Source organism: Apiospora hydei (assembly GCF_038363865.1).
Source record: "Apiospora hydei strain CBS 114990 chromosome Unknown utg000002l_segment0_segment0, whole genome shotgun sequence".
NCBI lineage: Eukaryota > Fungi > Ascomycota > Sordariomycetes > Amphisphaeriales > Apiosporaceae > Apiospora > Apiospora hydei.
Window position 1 is genome coordinate 796,765 of NW_027117361.1, and position 20,282 is coordinate 817,046.

Sequence of the window (20,282 nt, forward strand, 5' to 3'; positions counted from 1 at the left end):
GCAAAAGAAGTTCTTTCGTTTGCTTGCTCGGTGCAACCCAGAAACTCCGAGAAGGAAACACGTTTCTCTTGGGTATTCTTCCGATCGATTCGTCTAATTTATGTTACGGGGTCACAATCAGCCAGCATTTTCAGGCCAGACGGCTTGCATGTCGTCTATTCTTGTACGGAAAGTATCTACTAACAGACGAAGCTACAAAAAAAGCTTACTACAGGCAGGCCATACACGCACACACATTCGCTCGCACACGCAGACACAGATGATTAGTGCAGGCTTGTCTGACTGTAGCCGAACGTCAATGTATTTTCCTTTTTCCTTTTCTGCCTGGTTCCCACTTTCCACCTTGCCCACCGTCCACATGCGATGATGCATCCTTGCTCCTTCCACCTGTGCCATACTTGCAGTGCCAAATGCTCCGCCCGCCAAAATGGGCCTGACCCCGGCACCCTTCCTGCGAACCGAACAAAGTGTATTTGATGTTATAGATAGCCTGCCTCAGACAAGACCCTGGACCGGGCTGGACTACATTTATTTACACACGTTGGAAACTGGCCCATCCATCCCGACTCCTCCATGAATACTGACATGCGTTGTATTACTGTGATACAGAAACTTGATATCTCTCATCTCACCCCCCATTCCTTGTAATACTACCTCCCACCTTCATCCTTCCATTTATTTACTTCCCCCACTGACTCCGTCCGCCCGCACTTACACGCGCCTACCATTTCACTTTCATACTACTCCCACTTTACCGTCGGATCAAGTGAATACGTCTATAACCTACTTCCATTATACCTTCAACCAGAAAACGTTTATACTCAAGTGAGGATAACAGGATTCAAGCCTCCCGCTTTCTTGGCTTGCGATCTTACGCGACATCGTCTCGCAGAATAGTTCACGTCACGGATACGCCGAAGCCCCGCGACCTATCGCAATGGAGTATCTACAGATACCCCCGCTAGACACCTCCTTCGGCATGTTTGGAGAAGAATCTACAGAAAAGGCTTTGGCCAGAGGCAGAACACTATCCGACAAGCGGATGCTCCTTCCCAGTATACGAACCTCCATGTCATATAGCCCCGCCGCCAGGGCACCTATTCCTCAACTTTCGCCCAAATCGGCCGCGGCCGCCGTTGCAGATGCGCTTGGGGTTTCAGTGAGCGACTTGGAGCCGCCACGCGCGGTTGAGGAGGAGCACCGCCAGTTGCGGAGGACGAGCTCGATATATACGGCCACGCCAGAGCGCAATATGGAAGCGACGCCGGTCGATAACAAGATTGAGAAGAGGCTAATATCAGCAGTGGCGGATACGTTAGGCCTGCCTGTTTCGTCGGTACTGCGTGACGAGTCCTTCCAAGATCTCGGCGGAGACACGAGAGCGGCGAGGCTTCTCAGGGCGCGCTGTATGCAAGTTGGTCTGTCTTTGAAGACTCGAGATATCATAAGCTGCAGAACCTTGGCCGAGCTGGAAACGCGCATCACGCCCATGCACAAGTCGCCATTCGGGGAGCCTTCCTGTACGATTAGCCCTCTTAAACTAAACGCGCCCATGATCTCCTCTAAAGGGGCGGCGGCGGCGTCCGCCAGCCAACAACGACCTTTGCCGGATTTGGCCGCATACAACAAACCCATGGTGCAACGAAAGGCCTCCAAGAGATATCATAACAGAGTTGAGCAGGTACTGTCACTCAACAGCGATGTCTCCAAGGCGTGCGTGATAAAACCGAAGGCGGGTCTGTTTGAGGGACAGACCGTGGCCTTCCTCAGTCTCGCCAGCTGCGTCATTGAAGGACCGAACGATTGCAACCTCAAGCTACTCAACGCCTACTACACCAGCCCACTTCCCTCCATCCGGGCTGCGGTCAAGGCCAAGGTGGAAGATTCTCTGGTGCCGAGCGTTTGGGTGGTCCTGGAACGGTTACCCCTGGACGAAAGCGGCGCGATCAACCGGAGGAAGATGCAGACATGGATCCAAAACGCCAATGAGGAGCTGCACCGTCAGATTATGTTGTTTGAAACCCAAGATCTTCTGGTTGCGCCCACTAGCGACATCGAAGCGCAAGTGCAGAGCCTTGTCGGCACGGTGTTGCACATCGATGCGGAGTCGATTAGCATGAACCAGTCTTTTACCAAACTCGGCGGTGATTCCAAAGCGGCGATGCAGCTGGTGGTCCGCTCTAAATCACAGGGCCTCTCGTTCAAGCTGGAAGACGTCCTCCAGACCATGTCTCTGACTCAACTCGCCGGCCTGGCCGTTTCTAGTGACGAGATGGCGAGGAGGTCGCTCGAGGATACCGGCAAGGAAACCGACCTTGCACCGATGCAGCGCCTCTACTTTCACACCGTCATGGGAAACAAGTCTCTCCTGAGAAGCTCTCGCACCGGGACTTATAGATTTAACCAGAGTATGTTGCTGCGGATCAATAAGTCAATAGGCATTGAAGATGTACATGCCGCAGTTGAGGCAGTTGTCGCACATCACGCCATGCTGCGAACCCGATTCAGGAGAACCGGGGTATCGTGGTCTCAGCACACCCTCTCGGAAGTGTCCTCCTCGTACCACTTCGGCCACCATGCCGTTGGTAGCAACCAAGAGGTCGAGACGGTGATCAAACAGGCACAGATCAACATTGACATCGAGAACGGCCCGGTCTTTGCTGCCCACCATTTCCACACGAATGATGGCTACCAAGTTCTCTACCTGGTGGCGCACCATCTCGTCATTGACTCCAAGTCATGGCGCATCATTGTTGAGGATCTTGAGGAATTGCTCCTCAACGGCACGCTGGCCACGAGCCATCTCATCTCATATCAGTCCTGGTCCTCCCACCAGCGGCGCCGGATAGACCGCATTGAAGATGCCGCCAAGCTTCCATTCCCTATCAGTCCTGCCAACTGCGATTACTGGGGGATTCAGAGCAACCGCAATACCTACGGCAGCACGATGAGTTATGGATTTACGCTAGAAGCTGATGTTACTAGCTTCCTCGAGGATAGCAACCACGCATTCCGCACCGAGACATCTGATATCTGCATGGCGGCTCTCCTCCAGTCCTTCTCCAAGACCTTCACCGACCGACCCACTCCCATCATCTGGAGCCAGGAACATGACCGGACTGCCCTGGATTCCGAGCTTGATATCACGCAAACAGTCGGCTGGTTTACTTCACTGTTCCCGCTGTCACTTTCTGTTAGCCAAACAGAAGACATGACAAGGGTTCTGAGCCGGGTCAAGGACTCCCGGCTTTCGGTCATCGAACGAGGCGTGCCCTACTTCGCTTCTAGACTTCGCGACGGCGCATCGGCAGATGCCTTCGCAACCTCGACCTGCCCCATGGAAGTCATATTCACCTACGCCGGACCAACGCCGGCCTCAGATCGACAAGACCGCCTTCTGGAGCAGCTCCCCATTCCCACTGTATCCCTGGTCTCGGAGACGTCTGACATCGGAACTAGTGTTGGCCGCATCGCCCTCTTCGAAGTGTCTGCCTCGGTCGAGTACGGCAAGCTCAAGTTCAAATTCGTATGCAATCGGGACTCTCAACGTCAGGATCTGATTCAGCTCTGGGTCCGCAGCTGCGAAGCACACCTCCGCCAGGCAATCCACCGTCTGCGCAACCAAGTGCCTGAGCTCACCCTCGCGGATATGTCCCACATCGACATCACGTATGATGGCGTCGCCAAGATGAACAGCGACGTTCTCCCTGAGCTCAATGTCGAAGTATCCAATATTGAATGCATCTACCCCGTGACCCCTAACCAGCAAAACCTCCTGATCAACGAGGCTCTCGTTTCCAGCTCGTCGATAATGCAGTCCATCTATACGATTGACACCATCGGAGGCTATGTGGATGTTGGTCGGATCTGTGCAGCCTGGCAGGGAATCATCGAGAAGCACCCGGCTTTGAGAACTGTCTTCTCGGACAGTGTCTCTAACAACGGACTCTACGACCAGATCATCCTGCGGCGCCACTCGCCTAACATGCTCTTCATCGAGAGTTTTTTGGCGGAGGAGGCCATGGACGCTATGGAGAGGCTCGCTGCGCCCAAGCTGGCTAAGGGCACGCCCTGGCACAGACTCGTGGTGTGTCAGGCGCCGGGCAAGACGCTCTTGAAGCTGGAAATTAGCCAGGCCCTTTGCGACCCGGCTAGCATGATCAAGATCTTCAACGAGCTCGACAGGGCCTACTTCCACCATGAGGCCCCAACTGCCACAGCTGCATTCTATCCCGAGTATCTCCAGTGCCTCAAGACGACCCCAGTTAGCACCGAGTTCTGGCGTGAGCTGCTCACCGACGTCCCGTCGTGTCAGTTCCCCACACTGGTCTCGAGATGCGTGGATGTCAAGGAATACTACACCGACTCTATCGATTCGGGTATTCCGTATCAAGCCCTCGAGGAATTCGCCGGGAAGTACGAGATCCAAGTTGCCTCACTACTCCGAGTGGCCTGGGGTCTGGTGTTGCGAGCCTATGTCGGCTCCGACGCTGTCTGCTTTGGCTATCGGACGTCTGGCCGCGACATCCCGGTTAAGGGGCTGTCGGATGCGGTAGGCTGCTTCTCCAACACCTTAGTGTGTAGCTTGAATCTACATCCCTCGCGGCTTATCGATGAGGTGCTGGTAATCTCGGACGAGATTCACAAGAGCTCGTTGCATCACCAGCACGTGTCGGTGAACAACATCCAGCATGCCCTGGGAACCAAGGGCGGTCGTCTCTTCAACACCTGCCTTTCGTTTGGATACGAGAACACTGCCAACTCGCAGCCCGGTTCTCGGCTTTATCACCTCAAGACCATTCAGCATTCCGAATATGATGTTAATGTCGATGTCAACTTCCGAGACGGAGGGGTTGCCGTGGACTTGGGCCATCGCATCCTGGCCCCTGAACAGGCCAACCACGTGGCCCACGCCTTCGGTCAAGCCATACTCTGCCTTATGCAGGCTCCTGACAACACTGTCAAGGACATGAACCTGTTCAATGATTACGACCAAGAACAGGTCCTCCGATGGAACGGAAGGTCCAAGCCCGAACAGACCAAGGACCACATCCACCGGCTGATTGCAGAACACGCCATCGAGAACTCGGACATCCAGGCCGTGTGCGCCTGGGACGGTGACCTCACGTACGGCGAACTCGATGAACTTTCCATGACGGTTGCCAGCCATCTACGAAATCGCGGGGTCACGGCCGACAGCGCCGTGCCCGTCATTGTCGACAAGAGCCGGTGGGCCATCGTCGCCATGCTGGGTGTGCTCAACTCGGGCGGTATCCTCGTGCCGGTCGATGCCGAGCTGACTTCCATGTTCGGCTGGGTCACCAAGAGCGTCGGCGCCAAGATCGTCTTGGCCTCGGAGAGTGTGCGCCGCCACCTTGACGGCGTCGCCTCCTGCGACGTTACGTACCTGAATGAGGAGACCATTGACTCCATGGCTTTCCAGCCCGTCGCGGTCACGCCTCCCGATACCAAGTCCCATCAGACGGCTTGTATCCTATTTGAGCACCAGGGTACCAAGCAGCACAAGGGCATCAAGTACACACACGGCGCCCTTTCCACGGCTTTCATCAGCCAGGGCCCGGCCCTCCGCATTAACCCCTCCAGCCGCGTCATGCAGGTCTCGTCTTTTAGCACCGACATTGCTCTGTCCGAGGTTTTCACGACCTTGATAAATGGCGGCTGTATCTGCGTGCCATCCGCTACTGAACGCCTTACCGACTTCACCTCGGCCGCGTGCCGCATGCAGGTGAACTGGTCTTACATGACGCCTGCCTTGTCCCGTAGCCTACGACCCGAATGCCTCCCGGATATGGCCATCGTTTGCTTCCGCACGCTTCACCTCGACGAGGATACCTATGCTCCTTGGGCGAACCAAGTTAAGGTTCTCCTGGCCTACGGTTCGGCTGAATCCTGCCCTCTAGGACTCTCGGCCTCCGAGGTCAAGGATGCCAGCTCCCTGCGATGCATTGGTAAGCCCGCTTGTGGCAACTTCTGGGTAGTCAGCCCTTCGAAACTCAACCGCCTCGTGCCCATCGGCGCTGTCGGTGTCTTGGTCATCGAGTCCCCGACTCTGGCTGAGGGTTACGAGACCGACGAGAAGAACGTCAAACGCTGGAACCCCGCAGCTAAGGAGCCGGGTCGACTTCTGCGGACTGGCCACCTGGTCCGCTACAAGGAGGATGGGGTGCTCGAGCTGGTAGCTGGCCAGGGCGAGAAGACGACCATCCAGGGCAAGTCGTTCCTCAAGTCCGAGGTTGAGCCTCACCTGCGAAGATGCCTAGGCCGCGGCGTCGATGTAGTTGTTGAGACTATCGCCTTCAACTACCGCGACAGCAACTCAAACCCGATCCTTGCTGCCTTCATCCAGCTCGGTGACGAGCTCTTCGGCGAAGACGAGGAGCTGACTAAGCTCAGCCGACACACCAAGGAGAAGCTTTACCTGGCCAAGCGCACGGCCGAGATCTCGCTGCGCGACACGCTCCCCAGCCACATGATCCCCTCCACCTTCATCCCCGTCCGGAAGATCCCCCTAACCTCTTCGCTCGAGGTGAATCGTGTCGAGCTTAATCGGCTCATCGCTGGGTTCTCCAAGACCCAGCTCCTGTCCCTTTCTAGAGTACCTAACCCACGTGAAGTCCAGGCCGAAGGATTGAACCCCATTCCGTTGACCCGCATCGAAGAACGCGTCCGCGCCCTGTGGGCATCCGTCCTGAACATCGAGGAGTCCTCCATCACCGCCGAGGACGGCTTCATCCGGCTCGGCGGCAACCATGAGCTAGCCCACGAGCTCGTCATCGCCTGTCGCCAGAACGGCATCTCGGTCTCCGTCATTGATATCCTCCGCAACACGCCTCTCACCGAGATTTGCCGCGGCATCACTCTTTCCAGCGTCGCCCTGCCTTCGTTAAGTATCAACACCATCAGTAGCAACAGCGGTCCCAGAAGAATCAACAACAGGCGCGGCGTCCCCAAGAAGAAGAACAACGACGGTAACACACCCACGAGCCCCGCGCAGGCCTTCATCGACGAATCCATCGTTCCACAAATCGGCTGCGACCGGGACGCGATCGAGGACATGACCGAGGCGTCGTCGCTGCAGACCATGTTCGTCGAGGCGGGCATGCTCGAGAGCAAGGGGGCGATCGACTGGTTCGCCATCCACATCCAGAACCATAATAACAATAATGGATCATCATCGCTAGACTGGGGTAAGCTCGAACACGCCTGTAACTTGCTTACACTGGCCCACCCCATCCTCCGGACGACATTCGCTACCCATGACAGAAGACTCTGGCAGGTCGTCCTCCGGCACCAAAACCACAACCGGCACCGGCTCGTCGACTTTGACCGACATCAGTGTCCTGGCTGGCGACTATCTGCCCTGGCCGGCCGGCTCATCAAGCGAGACCGGGCAGTCCCCGTCGACTTCCGGAAGCCTGTGACCAGATTCTCGTGAGTACTTCTTTTATCCTATTCCCCCATTCTGCTCAACTGGCAACCCCAAAATAGTATGATACTGAACTTTAGCGATAATATAGTTACCTGGACGGTGGCAAAAATGCCATCCTCCTTCTGAGGCTATCACGCGCTCAGTACAATAGCCTTTCCATGCCCGTCCTACTGAAGGATCTGAGCCGGCTTTACGAGCAGGGCGAGCTATCGACCCAGAACGCTGGTTTCTGCGATGTCATGAGAGCTGCCAAGCAAGGTTCCAAGAATGGCGCTGCGGAATACTGGAAGAACCTTCTGCAGGGGTCTGAGATGACTCAGGTGGTGGCTCACACTGCTCCCAGCGCCGCGACTATCGAGCCCAAGACTATCTGCCAGCAGATTCCCACTGGCTCGTTGCAAAACCTCGGCATCCCGTTCGAGACCATCCTCAAGGGTGCTTGGGCCATTGTGCTCTCGAAACTCTCTGGGTCCGATGACGTCGTCTTTGGGCACCTCATCGAGGGCAAGCATCTCCATCTTGAGAACGTGCTGGGACCTTGCGGCGGCATCGTCCCAGTCCGTGCCAAGATCCCCACGATACCCGTCACGCCTTACGAGTACTTCCGGGCCGTGCAAAGCCAGCACGTGGCCAGCATACCGTATGAGAACATGCAGTTCATCGACATTGTGCAGAAGTGCACGAGCTGGGCCCCTGGACCCGCTTCAGCACCGTGGTGCAGCATCAGACCCGGGGCGAGGCAGCGCACGGGAAGATACGCGACTTCGCCATCGGCAACGCCGCGTGCAAGCTCAGCACAATGGTCTCCAACCACGTCTACTCGGACCTCTTCGTCAAGTCGGTCCCTGTGCCCGGCGCTCGTATCGACATCTCTCTGACCTTCTGCGAGAAGCGTGTGCATCCCTTCTTCGCCGACGAGGTCCTCAAGATGCTCTGCTCCACCATCAGCCTACTCACCTCGGCCTTTGTCATGGAGCCCCTGGTGCTCAAGAGCCTAAACGATGATGCGACTACACCTAACAATGAAGCGGCTGCCGCCGCCGCTCCGCGCATCCCTCTCTCCCCAGTGCGTTCCGAGGCCGCGGCCTCCTTCCCACCGCCGGTGCAGGCTGTGCTCCCCGACCACGCCGGCGCCATCCACGCTGTCATCTCTGCGGGATGGGAGGCGGTCCCTGGGTGCGACGTCGCTCGCGCGCGTCCATGACGTCCGCTCGGTGCCCTTCTATGACATCTGGGGCTCGCTGGTCGCCGGGGCGGAGCTCGCCCGCTTCTACAACGAGAACATGCCGAAACTGAGCGTTCCTGGCCTTGAGAGCACGAGCTTCACTGTGGAAGACATGATGGACGCGCCCACCATGATGCTGCAGTATGAAATGATCATTGCCACGCAGCAAGGGGTCTACCAACCCCATCGCCAGCACCAACACTCCGCCAACAGGCGCAGCCCGAGCGTCGTGCTGCGCACCAAGAGCAGTATTTGGGGCAAGAACTTCAAGAAGTTGACGTCGTCGACGGGCGGCAGCATCGTGGCACCACCGCCGACCATTTCCGAGTCCGGTGGTGGACCGGCAAAGTCAGCGCACTCGCGCAACCGGAGCAACGGCAGCTCCATGGAGTCCATGACGACGGGCAGCAGCCAGAGCGACGAGGAGGATATCCGGGACGTGGTGTCGCCGGTTTTGGTGACGTCGCCGACGCGGCTGACGCGCAGGTGGACGCTGGTCAGGGATAAGGGAACGGCGGCGTCGACGGGTGGGGGTTTGACTAGGAAGAAGTCGACGGCGCAGTTTTTCGGGGAGAAGTTTGGGATGATTTGAAGATGCGGAAGTCGCCATCTTATCTTTTTCATTTGTCATTGTCATTGTTGGTTGTTGTTGAGTTTTTGATATACCTCGGGAAATGCGGTTATGGTGACAGGCGTCTTGCATGGAAAGGGTGAAAGACGAAGGAGAAGCATCATAGCTATGGCGATCAGGGTGTTTGATTCTTATTTTCTTTGTCGGATTTGCGAGGTGTGTGTATGGATGATACCCGGAGTTGAGCTACATCTCATTTTCATATGTATCTTGCATTTAGTATGAGAAACAAAAGATCAATTCAACACATGTCCACCACTCCTTGCTCGATGCCAAGCAAGGAGTAACCCACATGTCCAAACAAGCAGTATGCAATCTCTTAACCGTACCATATGCCGGGCATGCAAAGGAGATGTGAACGTCATGCGGCAGCGCATGCAGCGCCCAATGGGTGCCCTCCGTCCCCCGTTTCCCCGGGATTGGCAGTGCGGGGGTGGATGAGGGCCGACTGGGGGGTTCATGTCCCATGAGATCAGATCTGCCCTGCGCTTGCTTCCGTCGCTTCCTGCCGGCCTTCGTCCCCCGCATTATGATCGTCGGACTTCCTGGCATGTGCGCGAGTGATCAGCAACCGAGCTGTGGCCGAGTCGCAGTATACACCACGAACGAGATGCGTGCATTGAATACAGAGTCGAGGAGGGAGGATGTTTTAACGCTTTATAAACCCCGAACACCAACCATCCTCTATCGATCGGATCTCTTCACAAATTTAGTTACCAAACACGCGAGGCGAGATCTGAATTTTAGATCTGGAAGATTGATTCGCGTTACACTCAAACGAAGCCTCCACTTTGACCCGACGACATGGCCGACAAATTTTCCAAAAAGACCGACGATTATGACGATGTCGAAGTCGGGGCGCAGCATGTCGAGGCTAGACAGGAAATGGAGAAAAACAACGATGCTGTATCGGAGCGAGAGGGAGAAGAAGTAGATGCCGCCGGCGAACATGGTGAAGAGGAGGGTCCGATCGATCCCGTGGCCGAGAAGAAGCTCGTGCGGAAATGCGACTTGCACGTCCTGCCTCCCATCACGGTGCTCTTCTTCTTGGCGTTCATGGACCGGACCAATATTGGTACGTCTAACTACTCCTCCTGTTCTATCTTGAATCCATCCTCCTGAGGTTCGGAAGGAAGTGGAAGTGAGACCATTGTGAAGCTGACTCTAGTAACATGGGTTCATAGGCAATGCGAGGATCCAGGGGATGTCCAAGGACTTGAACATGTCAGGCCGGGATTACAACTTGGCACTGTTCATCTTCTTCATTCCTGTGAGTGCTGGTTGATGCTGGGCGGACAGGTCACAGACTGGCTGACATGTCTTCACACGACAGTATATCCTGTTCGAGGTCCCTTCGAACCTGATCATCAAGCGACTCGCTCCGTCGACGTGGCTCAGTCTCATCATGGTCTTGTGGGGTAAGCGAGATATAGCATGCCATGAAGTTGATATCTTTCTCACCTCTAATGACAGGCATCGCCACCATCGGCCAAGGTCTCGTGACCAATGTCCCCGGCCTCGTAGGCTGCCGATTCGTGCTCGGCATCTTCGAAGCCGGCGTGTTTCCGGGTAAGTTAAGAGCCAGACCATACTCGGCTGTATATCACTCATGAAGGACACCTACTAACTCTATTCAATGCTCAACGCAGGCTCTACGTATCTGATTAGCATGTAAGGAGGTTGCTCTGTTCCTCATGCTCGCGAAAATGAGACTGACACCAGACGGCTCAAGGTACTACAAACGCTACGAGCTCCAATGGCGCATGTCCATCTTCTTCTGCGCCTCCGTCATGGCCGGCGCCTTCTCCGGCCTCCTCGCCTTCGCCATTGCCAACATGTCAGGGATCGCCGGGCTCGGAGCATGGCAATGTATGTCTGGGCCGCCATCTTTCCCCTTTTCCATCTACCTACCTACCTGCTCTTTGAGATTCCCATCCATTCCCCCCAACTCAACTCCACCTCATCGCCAAAGCCGTGAACCACGCCACACATCTGACTGACCGACCGCGCTTCTCCTTCCGAGCAAAACAGGGATCTTCATCATCGAAGGCCTCCTCACCGTCCTCATCGGCCTCGCCGCCAAGTTCTGGGTCGCCGACTGGCCCGAAAAGGCCGCCTTCCTGACCGGGCCCGAGCGCCGCATGCTCGTGCGCCGCCTCTCGGCCGACACGGGCGCCGCGCGCATGGACCGGCTGGACCGCCGGGCCGCGCGCCGCATCGCGACCGACTGGAAGATGTACGCGGGCACGCTGGCGTACTTTGGGGTCGTGAACACGGGGTATGCGGGATCGGTAAGGGTTTCCTGATTATCATTCATTCCCTCCCCCAAAAGGTCGAACGAAACTGACTGACTTGTGCGCTTCCCTTCCCCAGTTCTTCATCCCCACCATCCTCAGCCAAATGGGCCTCACGTCCGAAGCCGCCCAAGTCCGCACCATCCCCATCTACGTAGCCTCCACCCTGACCTGCCTCCTCGTCTCCCTCCTGACCGACCGGCTAAAGCACCGCTACACTTTCGCCATGGCCGGCATCGCCGTGGCCACCGTCGGCTACATCCTCTTACTCTGCCAGTCCCACGTCCCCGTCGGCGCGCGCTACTTCGCCCTCTTCCTCGTCGTCTGCGGCGGCTACACCACCCAGCCCGTCACCCTCGCCTGGCTCGCCAACGACGAGAGCGGCCACTACAAGCGCGCCGTCACGTCGGCGGTCCAGGTCGGGTTCGGCAACGTCGGCGGCATCGTCGCCTCCAACGTCTTCTTCGACGCCGAGCTGCCCAACTACTGGACCGGCTTCGGCGTCAGCTTGGCCATGCTGTGGGTCTGCGCCGGCGCCTGCACGTGGCTGTACCTCGGCGCCAAGCGGGAGAACCGGCGGCGCGACCGCGGCGAGCGGGACTGGCGCTTGGGCGAGCCCGATGCCGATAACCTGGGGGACGACCACCCGAGCTGGCGACTGGCGACGTGAAGATGGAAGGCTTTGCTGGGACATGAGATAAGCACATAGCAGAGTATCACGAACCAGTCAAACGTATCAAAAAGGAGTAGTGTGTGTGTGTGTGTACGCTTGTGCTCTGCGAGCTTCTGTATTCAAGCGCTGTCTATATGAGTGTAACCCGCATCAGGATGCGATGACGTATCCTGTGTGAACAAGACAGGCCTTCAAGTCATCACCTGAAGCAGTGTATGTATTCTATTATCCGCCAACGCCACAAGTAAGCACATCATCATCTTTGATCCTTGATCCCCTGGACAGTGGATGTTATGCCATTCCTCAAAACTGTCTGGCTGGCAAAAAAGATAAATATTGGCTGCAACAATCATCTGCGTATGCAAATTAGCTTCGATATGCGAATAAGTCATAAGCTGGCCTGCTTACGCTTAGTAATTGCATATCATCGTGCATGTCTTCCCGGTGGTCGGCCCAAACCAATTAAGACCCAAGCGCATCAGACAATGTAATGATCATTTGCCCGATAGCAACACGGCCCATTTTGGGGCGATGCAACCATGCCTCCCTACCTGGATGAGATCTTGCTAGAAAACCCCGTGATATGGCCTGATCGACATTTCGCGGCGCCGCGCTTATCTACTGATCCATACAGCCATCCTCTCGTCCTTAATAAGGACCAGGCCCGGTACCAGAGCACTAATAGGCTTTTGCTGGTATAGTAGTACGACGGATCGCCGCGATGTGCAATGGGTGTTCGCGGGAGTGTGTTTTTGTGATTTGAACCTGGAGTGGTGCTGTTGTTTATCCCAAACACGCTTCAATTATCAGGAGAATTCACCAAGCCGAGGACCGAAGTAGCTTCCCTCGGGAATACTGAACAATGAACAAGGTGTCCCTTCGCATCCTGTCTGGTTGACCACGTTGTTTCCCCACCAGTTGAGTTCGACCATGGGCCATTGCAAGGTGAAGAAGATCAGAATGCCGGCAATCGCAATCGCGCTGCTGAACGATGCCGAGAGGACAAAGTTGTATTTGGACCAGAATCCGAGGTACTTCCGCTTCAGGAAGACCCACGAGAACCAGGCAATAGGCACCGACGGCCAGATGTACGAGATGTTGTACGGACTCCAGGTCAAAGCGCCGTAGAACATGGCAATGGGATGGATCTGTCGCAACCACGCCGTCCTAGTCTTCTTCTGGATGTAGTAGAAAATGATTGGGATGATGAGGCCGATAGGAAAGCCAAGCAGGAGTAGCGGGTACAGGCCATCCTTTCCAAACATCCTGTTCGGGCCAACGGTGCCCCAGACGATGGACGCAGCAAAGAACGTGTTGATGCCCGGGCAAGTGAATCGATATGGCGCTCCGGGGGTGCAGACGTCGGGAATCTGCTTCATCTGGAAATTGAGCACGGCTACGCAGATGACCGTGGAGATTATGATTCCCATAACTTGCGCTGCAAACACCTGTCGTGGAGGAAGCTTGGCGTAATGGGCGATTTTCAGATCGTTCGAAAAGAAGATGGCGTGTAACACAGTGACGTAACCAAACGACTTGAAATAGTTCATGGCAAGAGCGTTTCCTTGGACCCAGGTGCCGCCGATGAATTCTGCGATGACATTGAGGGTAACTTCGACACCCGTCATTGCCTTGATGATGCCGATGGGTATGATGAAGAGAGCACACAGGGCGAGTCCGTAAAAGACGACTCCTGGGCTACTAAACGTCTCCCAGGCACCAATGGCAGCACAGCCAAATCCGATGGCGATACTAAGAGCCAAGATATTCCACCATTCGGGTACGTCCGGATAAGAGGCCATCAGGCGGTTGTGGACATCTTGGTAGTGGCCCTCCTCCGGACCGATTTCTTGACGAAAACTCCTGAATAGGTTACGGAACCCCATCATGATCTCATGGCGATGATAAAGATATGCGTAAGATAGGGTGGCCGTATAGATGCCGAAGAAGAATACGTAAACAACCAGATTGCCGGCCGACAAGAAAGGGGGTGAATAGTTGGCATATTTGACCGGATCGAACAGACCAGTGCTCCAATCGACAGCTTTACTAACGTTGTAGAGGGCGCCGGTGTTGTCAAAGATGCGGTTGCTGTTGATGGGAATGTAGCCGGTGTAGTAGGCGTTGGTGTACCAAAATATGGCAATGATGACGCCGGAGATCGCGGCACCAATGAATTTGTTGAAGGTACTGAAAAAGGGAAGCATAAGAGGGTCAGTGGCATCGAACAGCAGAGTATTCCAGTCCCAGGTTGGCCAGGGGTTGAAGCCAAGGCCGTTGTTGAAGCCGGTGACGGTGTTGAGGTTGACATTGTCCGGGGCGATCCAGGACATCCAGCTAAAGACGCTCAAGGCCGTAAAGATGTACCCAGGGAACCAGAAGTAGATGAACATGGCACCGAAGGTGAGGCCAAAGAACTTCATGCGTGACATTGTAAACACCCTGCCGAAGGGGCTCTTAACTGGCGTGTTCTTGTCGTTGTGAAAGGCCGAGTTGAGGGCGATGGTCACGAGCGAACCGGGCCAGACGCAGTACGACGGATAGACCAAGAACCTCCGGACCATGCCGGCCATGCCGTAACCCAGGAAGTTGGTACAAAGAGCAATTAGTAACTGGTAGGCAAACTCGCCGGCGTAGCCCTGGTGGAAATAATGGTACTGGGTCCAGATGATATTGTTCGAGTAGGGAGTGTTCCAGCTGACGTTGGCCATGATGGTGATAAGCATATGCTCCTTCTTTGAAAACTTGCCGGGATTTAGTGAGTGCCTAATGCCCCACAAGGTAAACCCGACGTCCGGAAGGACGCTCTCAAAGAATTTGCCGATGGGATAAGCCAATAGTTGCGCCACGTTGGCCTGGACGGTGATGGCGGGCTGGCGAATGGAGAAGAGCTGGTTGACGAAGGACAGAAGGACGGCGAATCCCATGCCGATGATCCAGGCCCGGATGGTGCTGCAGGGCATGCTGGGATCGTCATGGTTGTCCACGACGGCTCGCACTTCCGGGTACGGGCTGTTGACGGTAATCAGAGCGGCCTCGAGCTTGAGCTCTTCAATTAGCATCTCATACTTCTCGGGCTCAGCAAAAATGGCCAGGTTCTCGAGAAAGGAGCGGATCTTCTCGATGATGGCGAAGGGAAAATTGGGGTCCGTCTCATGGATGCGCAGGACCTCCTCCAACATGGGCCTGATGTCATCGAGGGTGAGGCTCTTGGCGAGCAGGCGGGCTTGCAGCAGATCGCTCTCGCTGACATTGTGGTAAGTCTGAATCTGGATCTCCGACGGCGGGGCGGCTGCATCTAGACTGCCGTGGAAATCGTCGATGTGCGTCTTCTCGTTCTCGACGCCGCCAGACGAGGAGGGCGTCGGGGCGTCGGGTTTCTCCTCGACGACGCGTGCCATGAGCTCGGATGTCACATGGGACAGGAATTCAATTGCTCGCAGGCCCGAGGATGGCTTGCGACTGAGAGAGCGTGTGGGCGCGAAGCTGGGGTTGATGAGAGGAATCAATCAGCCATCAATTGACTGACTGATGGATGAGTGAGTTGAGCCTTGACCGAGCTGGAAAGAATGGACGTTCGCTAAAACTGGGGGTAAATGGGAATTGCAGGAAAGCGGCAATGCGACCCTGGAATTCTTTTGGAGGGCATCTCTCTCGCTCTGCCAATCTGCTAGCTAAGCAGCGCAGCCTGAGCTTAGACACTAACTACACTGCAAGACTGCCAGTGCCAGCTAGCAAACCAAAGCAAAGCAAACGTCAAAAGCCCGATTCCCCGTCGCCGCCTCTTGGCACGCTAGCCTGGTTGGGCTTACCGCAGATGCAAGCGTACTGTACGTTCGTACATCTGCCAGTCTGCAGCTGCAGTCTGGTTCTTGTCCGGCTCTTGTCCGTCCCTGGAAGGGCAGTGTTGCATGTACCGATCGTCGCTCGTCACAGCCTGTAGATCGAGAAGATTCTTCGTCCTTCGGCGCTCACCAAGTTACAGTTCCCATGTCGTGCGTGTGCTATCAATTTGATTGAACGAATTCCTAACTCGTCTCTTCCCCATCCAAAGCTCGGTGCATGAGCAAGTACCACCTCGTGCCTGCCCAATCTCTGCTGGCAAATTGAACAGCAGCGTACAAGATGCCGACCATCCGGGTGCCCATATCTTGGGTGCTTGGCTCTCTCCAGCTCGGTGCTACAGCGATTTTTACAGGGTAACAGGGGCCCAGGGGGCTTTTACCAGTGGCTTGTGTGGCACAGGGTGGCTCAAACTGACGCCAGTAGCCAGATTAACCTACTTGTACTCCCTACTTGGAAGAAATACCGGGGTTTCCAAACTCCATGATCCATGACCAAGTCAGTTCTCCTTGGCCTCACCCAGGCCTGCCTGGCTTGGTCAGCGCGGGTCCCATATATTTCCAGCTACTGACTCGTCTGCCGACTCAACAGTTGCTGGAGAATTTCGAAAAGACGTAATGATTTCGGAAAGGAATGCTTGTCCGCCCCTCAACACGTCAAGACGTTTGTTTGAGACGCTTGGACAAACCCCCAGAAATGAAGCGACGGGCTGCAAAGACCAAGGAGTTCTGCATCTGGACCATCCTAGATTAATAAACTGCTGAACGGACTGGTCGCGCGTCCCTCTCTCGCCATGTCCCGGAACTCGGCTTTTGGCCCCAAGCTGACGGCGACTTTAGCACATCGATTTCCAGCATCAGCGCCAGCCAACACGCCGCCAATCGGTTCGCCCTGGATGGGCATAAACGTTGAGCTAGTCGCCTCGATGAGATGCGGACCTGACGAGCCCTGATGTCCGCCTCAGGCTTCTGGTCATATTTCCATGTTGCATGTCACAATGAATGCCATGCCATGTAGGTAACCTAATGTATGTTGCGATCAAGGTGGGGGCGGCCGCATCACCACCCATAGTCCAGTGGCCGGCCTATGCCGATAGGCAAGTTGCCTGTTAACTCCTTTCCCACAAAGTCGCCCCGGTCTGCCGGTCTCACTGTGCCAGTGCCTGTGTGCAGTAGTACGACGTTACCGGGCATAGTTTGACTCCCCTGCCAAGTACATTTTTGTAGAGGTAACAGAGTTAAACTTACCCATCCAGGGTAGTAGACAGATGGAAAAGATCACAAGTTTGTTTCTAGATCTGTCCCCATCTTGAAGGTTCCAGGTTTCTTGGTTCAATCTAATTGAAGCTTCGCCAACGCCCCTCATCCGACTAAACGAGTTGCTTTTGACTGGCTTCCTGGCTCTCCACGAACCCCTCATGAACCTACTATTACTACCTACTCGGCTTCTTCCGCACACGGAAACCCGCGCCTTTCCATTATGTTGTCGCCGCCGGACTTCGAGTACACCCGCCCACCCCCAATGTGTCGGTCGATCTGTTTCTGCAGCTCGTCGTCCTTCAGTACGTGCGGTTCAATGCCCGAACTGGCCAGCTCCAAGTTCATGGCCTCGGCCAGGGTCAGCAGCGCCCGCCAGCCTTGGAGCACTTCGGGCTGACCGCCCTCGAGCGGATTGTGCCTGTTCGACGTGTAGGACATTACACAGAGGCCGATGATCCAGACGCCCAGGAGGATAGCTGCGATCAGAAGCTGTATGAGCGAGAAGCCCCATTGATATTGCTGGAGGAAGCGCACAGAGCTGTCAGCGCACGAAAAACAATTCGCTTGATTTACACCGAACGATTGAACGAGAACAACCAAGTACTTACATTCTGGACAGGCTGGCAGGTCGAATTGGTAACGATGTCCTCCATCGTGAATGTCTGGTTGGCCGCTGTCCAGCCAACCCGCCCTTCATCACTAAAGGGCTTTTGGCCCGTTCTTGGGTCAACCCACTCGTGCCCGTAGCCGTCGCCAATGGATCCCGAAACGTCGTCGAGGTAGAAGGCCGAGATGTTGAGAGAGGGTGCAGCCAACGTGACATTGCCGTGATCAGTCGGCCAGACCGAAGTATTGTTGTGCAGGCCATAGAAGCCATACTGCCAGACGTCTTGGGGTGTCCAGCCAGTTAGCAGGATGCCGGACGAGCTGCACGCGGCGATTTGACGGACACGAGGTTCCGGTACTTACAATATGACGTCGAGCTCTTCAGCTGACAGTTAAGGCTCCGTGACTTCTCTCCTCTGCACCCCACTTGCATACTGGCGCCACCCACCAAGGGCAGAATCCAGCTCGAGCTGTCGCCGATCTTCTGCGTATATTCATGACCGCCCTCCACGCCGAGGGAGATGATGTAGTCTCCTGTCAGGTTCACGCGCCACCCGTCGTGAATGACATATGCTACGAAATCGAGGCTCTCGAATGGCACCATGTCTCCGCCCGAGGCTTGTACGAACCCCCTGGACACGTTGATGTATCCGGTCATGGACCCCGATAGAGTCGGAAAGATCAGGACAAAGACCAAAGTAGCGACCATGAACACCAAACCAGTCGCGGGCACCACTCGGCGCTTACCCGTGATGCCGTCTTTTACTAATCGATATGTGGACACTATAGATGGTTCACTCTCGAGATAGATGGCCCGGAAGACTTGGTAAGTGACCGGGTGGCGTCTCATAGACACGGTGAGATACTGCCGGAAGACCTTGAAGGATAATACAGCCATGGCCACGGCGAACCCGCGCCCACCAATCTGCCAGTGAACGGATCAGTTTGATATATACAGTCGAGATGGAGCAACATGAGACGGGACAGTCGAACACTTACCACATCCCAGACCACGTCGATGAACTTGGCCACCGAGAACGACAGCGACCTGGCGGCGACAATGTTGATGGCGAAGAACTGGGAAGTCTTCCATGGGCCCTTGCTCGTGTGGAATGGGATGAAGGATCCATCCGTGCTGCATGTGGCTACGGCCTTGTAGTAGTCGTCCTGGTGGCTGTCCGAAGCCCTGAAGGCAAATATCATTCCAATAGCTGAGCCAACGATCCAGCAAATAGCCAATGCATATGCGCCTCGCCTTCGCCAGTCGGAGGAGATGAACTGCGCACTCCTACCAGCACGATGCGGTTCCTCCATTAGTAATGGCTCCATGCTAGCCTTGCCGTCGCATTTGGTATCGTTTCGCCCACGAATAGGATTGCAAGGTTGGAGGTGTGATATTCAAACACAACAAAAACAGATACAGCTGGAAGATGCTCTTTCTGGCTGGGGCCAAGATAGGACAAGAAAGCCAAAAAACGAGCAGAGGCCAAATGGACATTGCGACTTTCAGTCATCAAATCAGATCAGATCCCAACTCTCAGATCGGTACGCGAAAATGCGAAATGCGCAGCCCCCAAATTGAGGGGGCGAAGCCCTGGTTGTGACCCTCCAAGTGCTTACTACATATACATACTCGTCACATAACCCCTCTGACGCCGACTTCAAAAGGTGCTCGATCAATCAACCACACTAAGCCATCTGGAGATATGAAGCATCGTATATGATGGTTTGACCAATAAACAATATCATACATGTAACTTCTGGGTACCAGGGGCCATGGCTGTGTCTACCAGACCAAGTCGGTGGAAAGCAGGTTGGGACTTTGGCCATTCCTGGACTCAAGTGCAATTGGCAGGGATTAGGGGTTGGGGGCTCGGGAGTCGGCCTGGCATTTGGCCCAACGAGCTAATGTTAGGTGTGTTGTGTGCTACCCCAGACCACGAAAGATAAGACCAACCAGTAGGAACTGGATATGGAACCAAACCGCTTGTACTATGTAAGTGACCAAACATGTGTACTTCTTGATAGCCTATTGTGTCTCCATGTTCTTCAATAAGTGTCCGGCAAGTTCTTTTGCCGCATACCACTCACTACCCTTTGTCCTTGACTCTAGGATAGTAGCCGCATTCGACTAACAACTGCCATGTATTACTTGGAACCTAGGTTCTTCAAGAACTTTCACGGCAGCGTCAAGTCAAATAATGTAGGCAGTTCGGTGTCTTTCGCTTCAATGCAGATACCCTCGGGCAACGGGTCTCTTATACCCAGCGGGATGTCTGACACTCAGGGCCCGCTTGCCGG

General features: G+C 55.3%; 4 protein-coding genes across 4 annotated transcripts; 2 read left to right on the forward strand and 2 right to left on the reverse strand.

Moving 5' to 3' along the window:
- Window positions 1-937: 937 nt before the first annotated feature.
- On the forward strand, window positions 938-9,267 carry PG997_000255 (Nonribosomal peptide synthetase 12; the record flags this gene model as incomplete). The annotated part of the gene is given in 4 exon segments (XM_066804570.1): window positions 938-7,452; window positions 7,539-8,118; window positions 8,136-8,432; window positions 8,518-9,267. 4 exon segments carry the CDS (start codon window positions 938-940, stop codon window positions 9,265-9,267), a joined length of 8,142 nt encoding a protein of 2,713 aa, XP_066674343.1.
- Window positions 9,268-10,110: 843 nt separating this feature from the next.
- Window positions 10,111-12,270, forward strand: PG997_000256 (tartrate transporter; the record flags this gene model as incomplete). The annotated part of the gene is made up of 8 exons (XM_066804571.1): window positions 10,111-10,381; window positions 10,491-10,576; window positions 10,640-10,724; window positions 10,780-10,875; window positions 10,956-10,977; window positions 11,039-11,175; window positions 11,338-11,597; window positions 11,680-12,270. 8 exons carry the CDS (start codon window positions 10,111-10,113, stop codon window positions 12,268-12,270), a joined length of 1,548 nt encoding a protein of 515 aa, XP_066674344.1.
- Window positions 12,271-13,079: 809 nt separating this feature from the next.
- On the reverse strand, window positions 13,080-15,674 carry PG997_000257 (OPT superfamily oligopeptide transporter; the record flags this gene model as incomplete). Its single annotated transcript, XM_066804572.1, has 1 exon — window positions 13,080-15,674. One exon carries the CDS (start codon window positions 15,672-15,674, stop codon window positions 13,080-13,082), a length of 2,595 nt encoding a protein of 864 aa, XP_066674345.1.
- A 1,878-nt stretch (window positions 15,675-17,552) lies between these two features.
- Window positions 17,553-19,295, reverse strand: PG997_000258 (uncharacterized protein; the record flags this gene model as incomplete). Its single annotated transcript, XM_066804573.1, has 5 exons — window positions 17,553-17,913; window positions 17,973-18,302; window positions 18,345-18,360; window positions 18,417-18,906; window positions 18,981-19,295. 5 exons carry the CDS (start codon window positions 19,293-19,295, stop codon window positions 17,553-17,555), a joined length of 1,512 nt encoding a protein of 503 aa, XP_066674346.1.
- Between the last annotated feature and the right edge of the window lie 987 nt (window positions 19,296-20,282).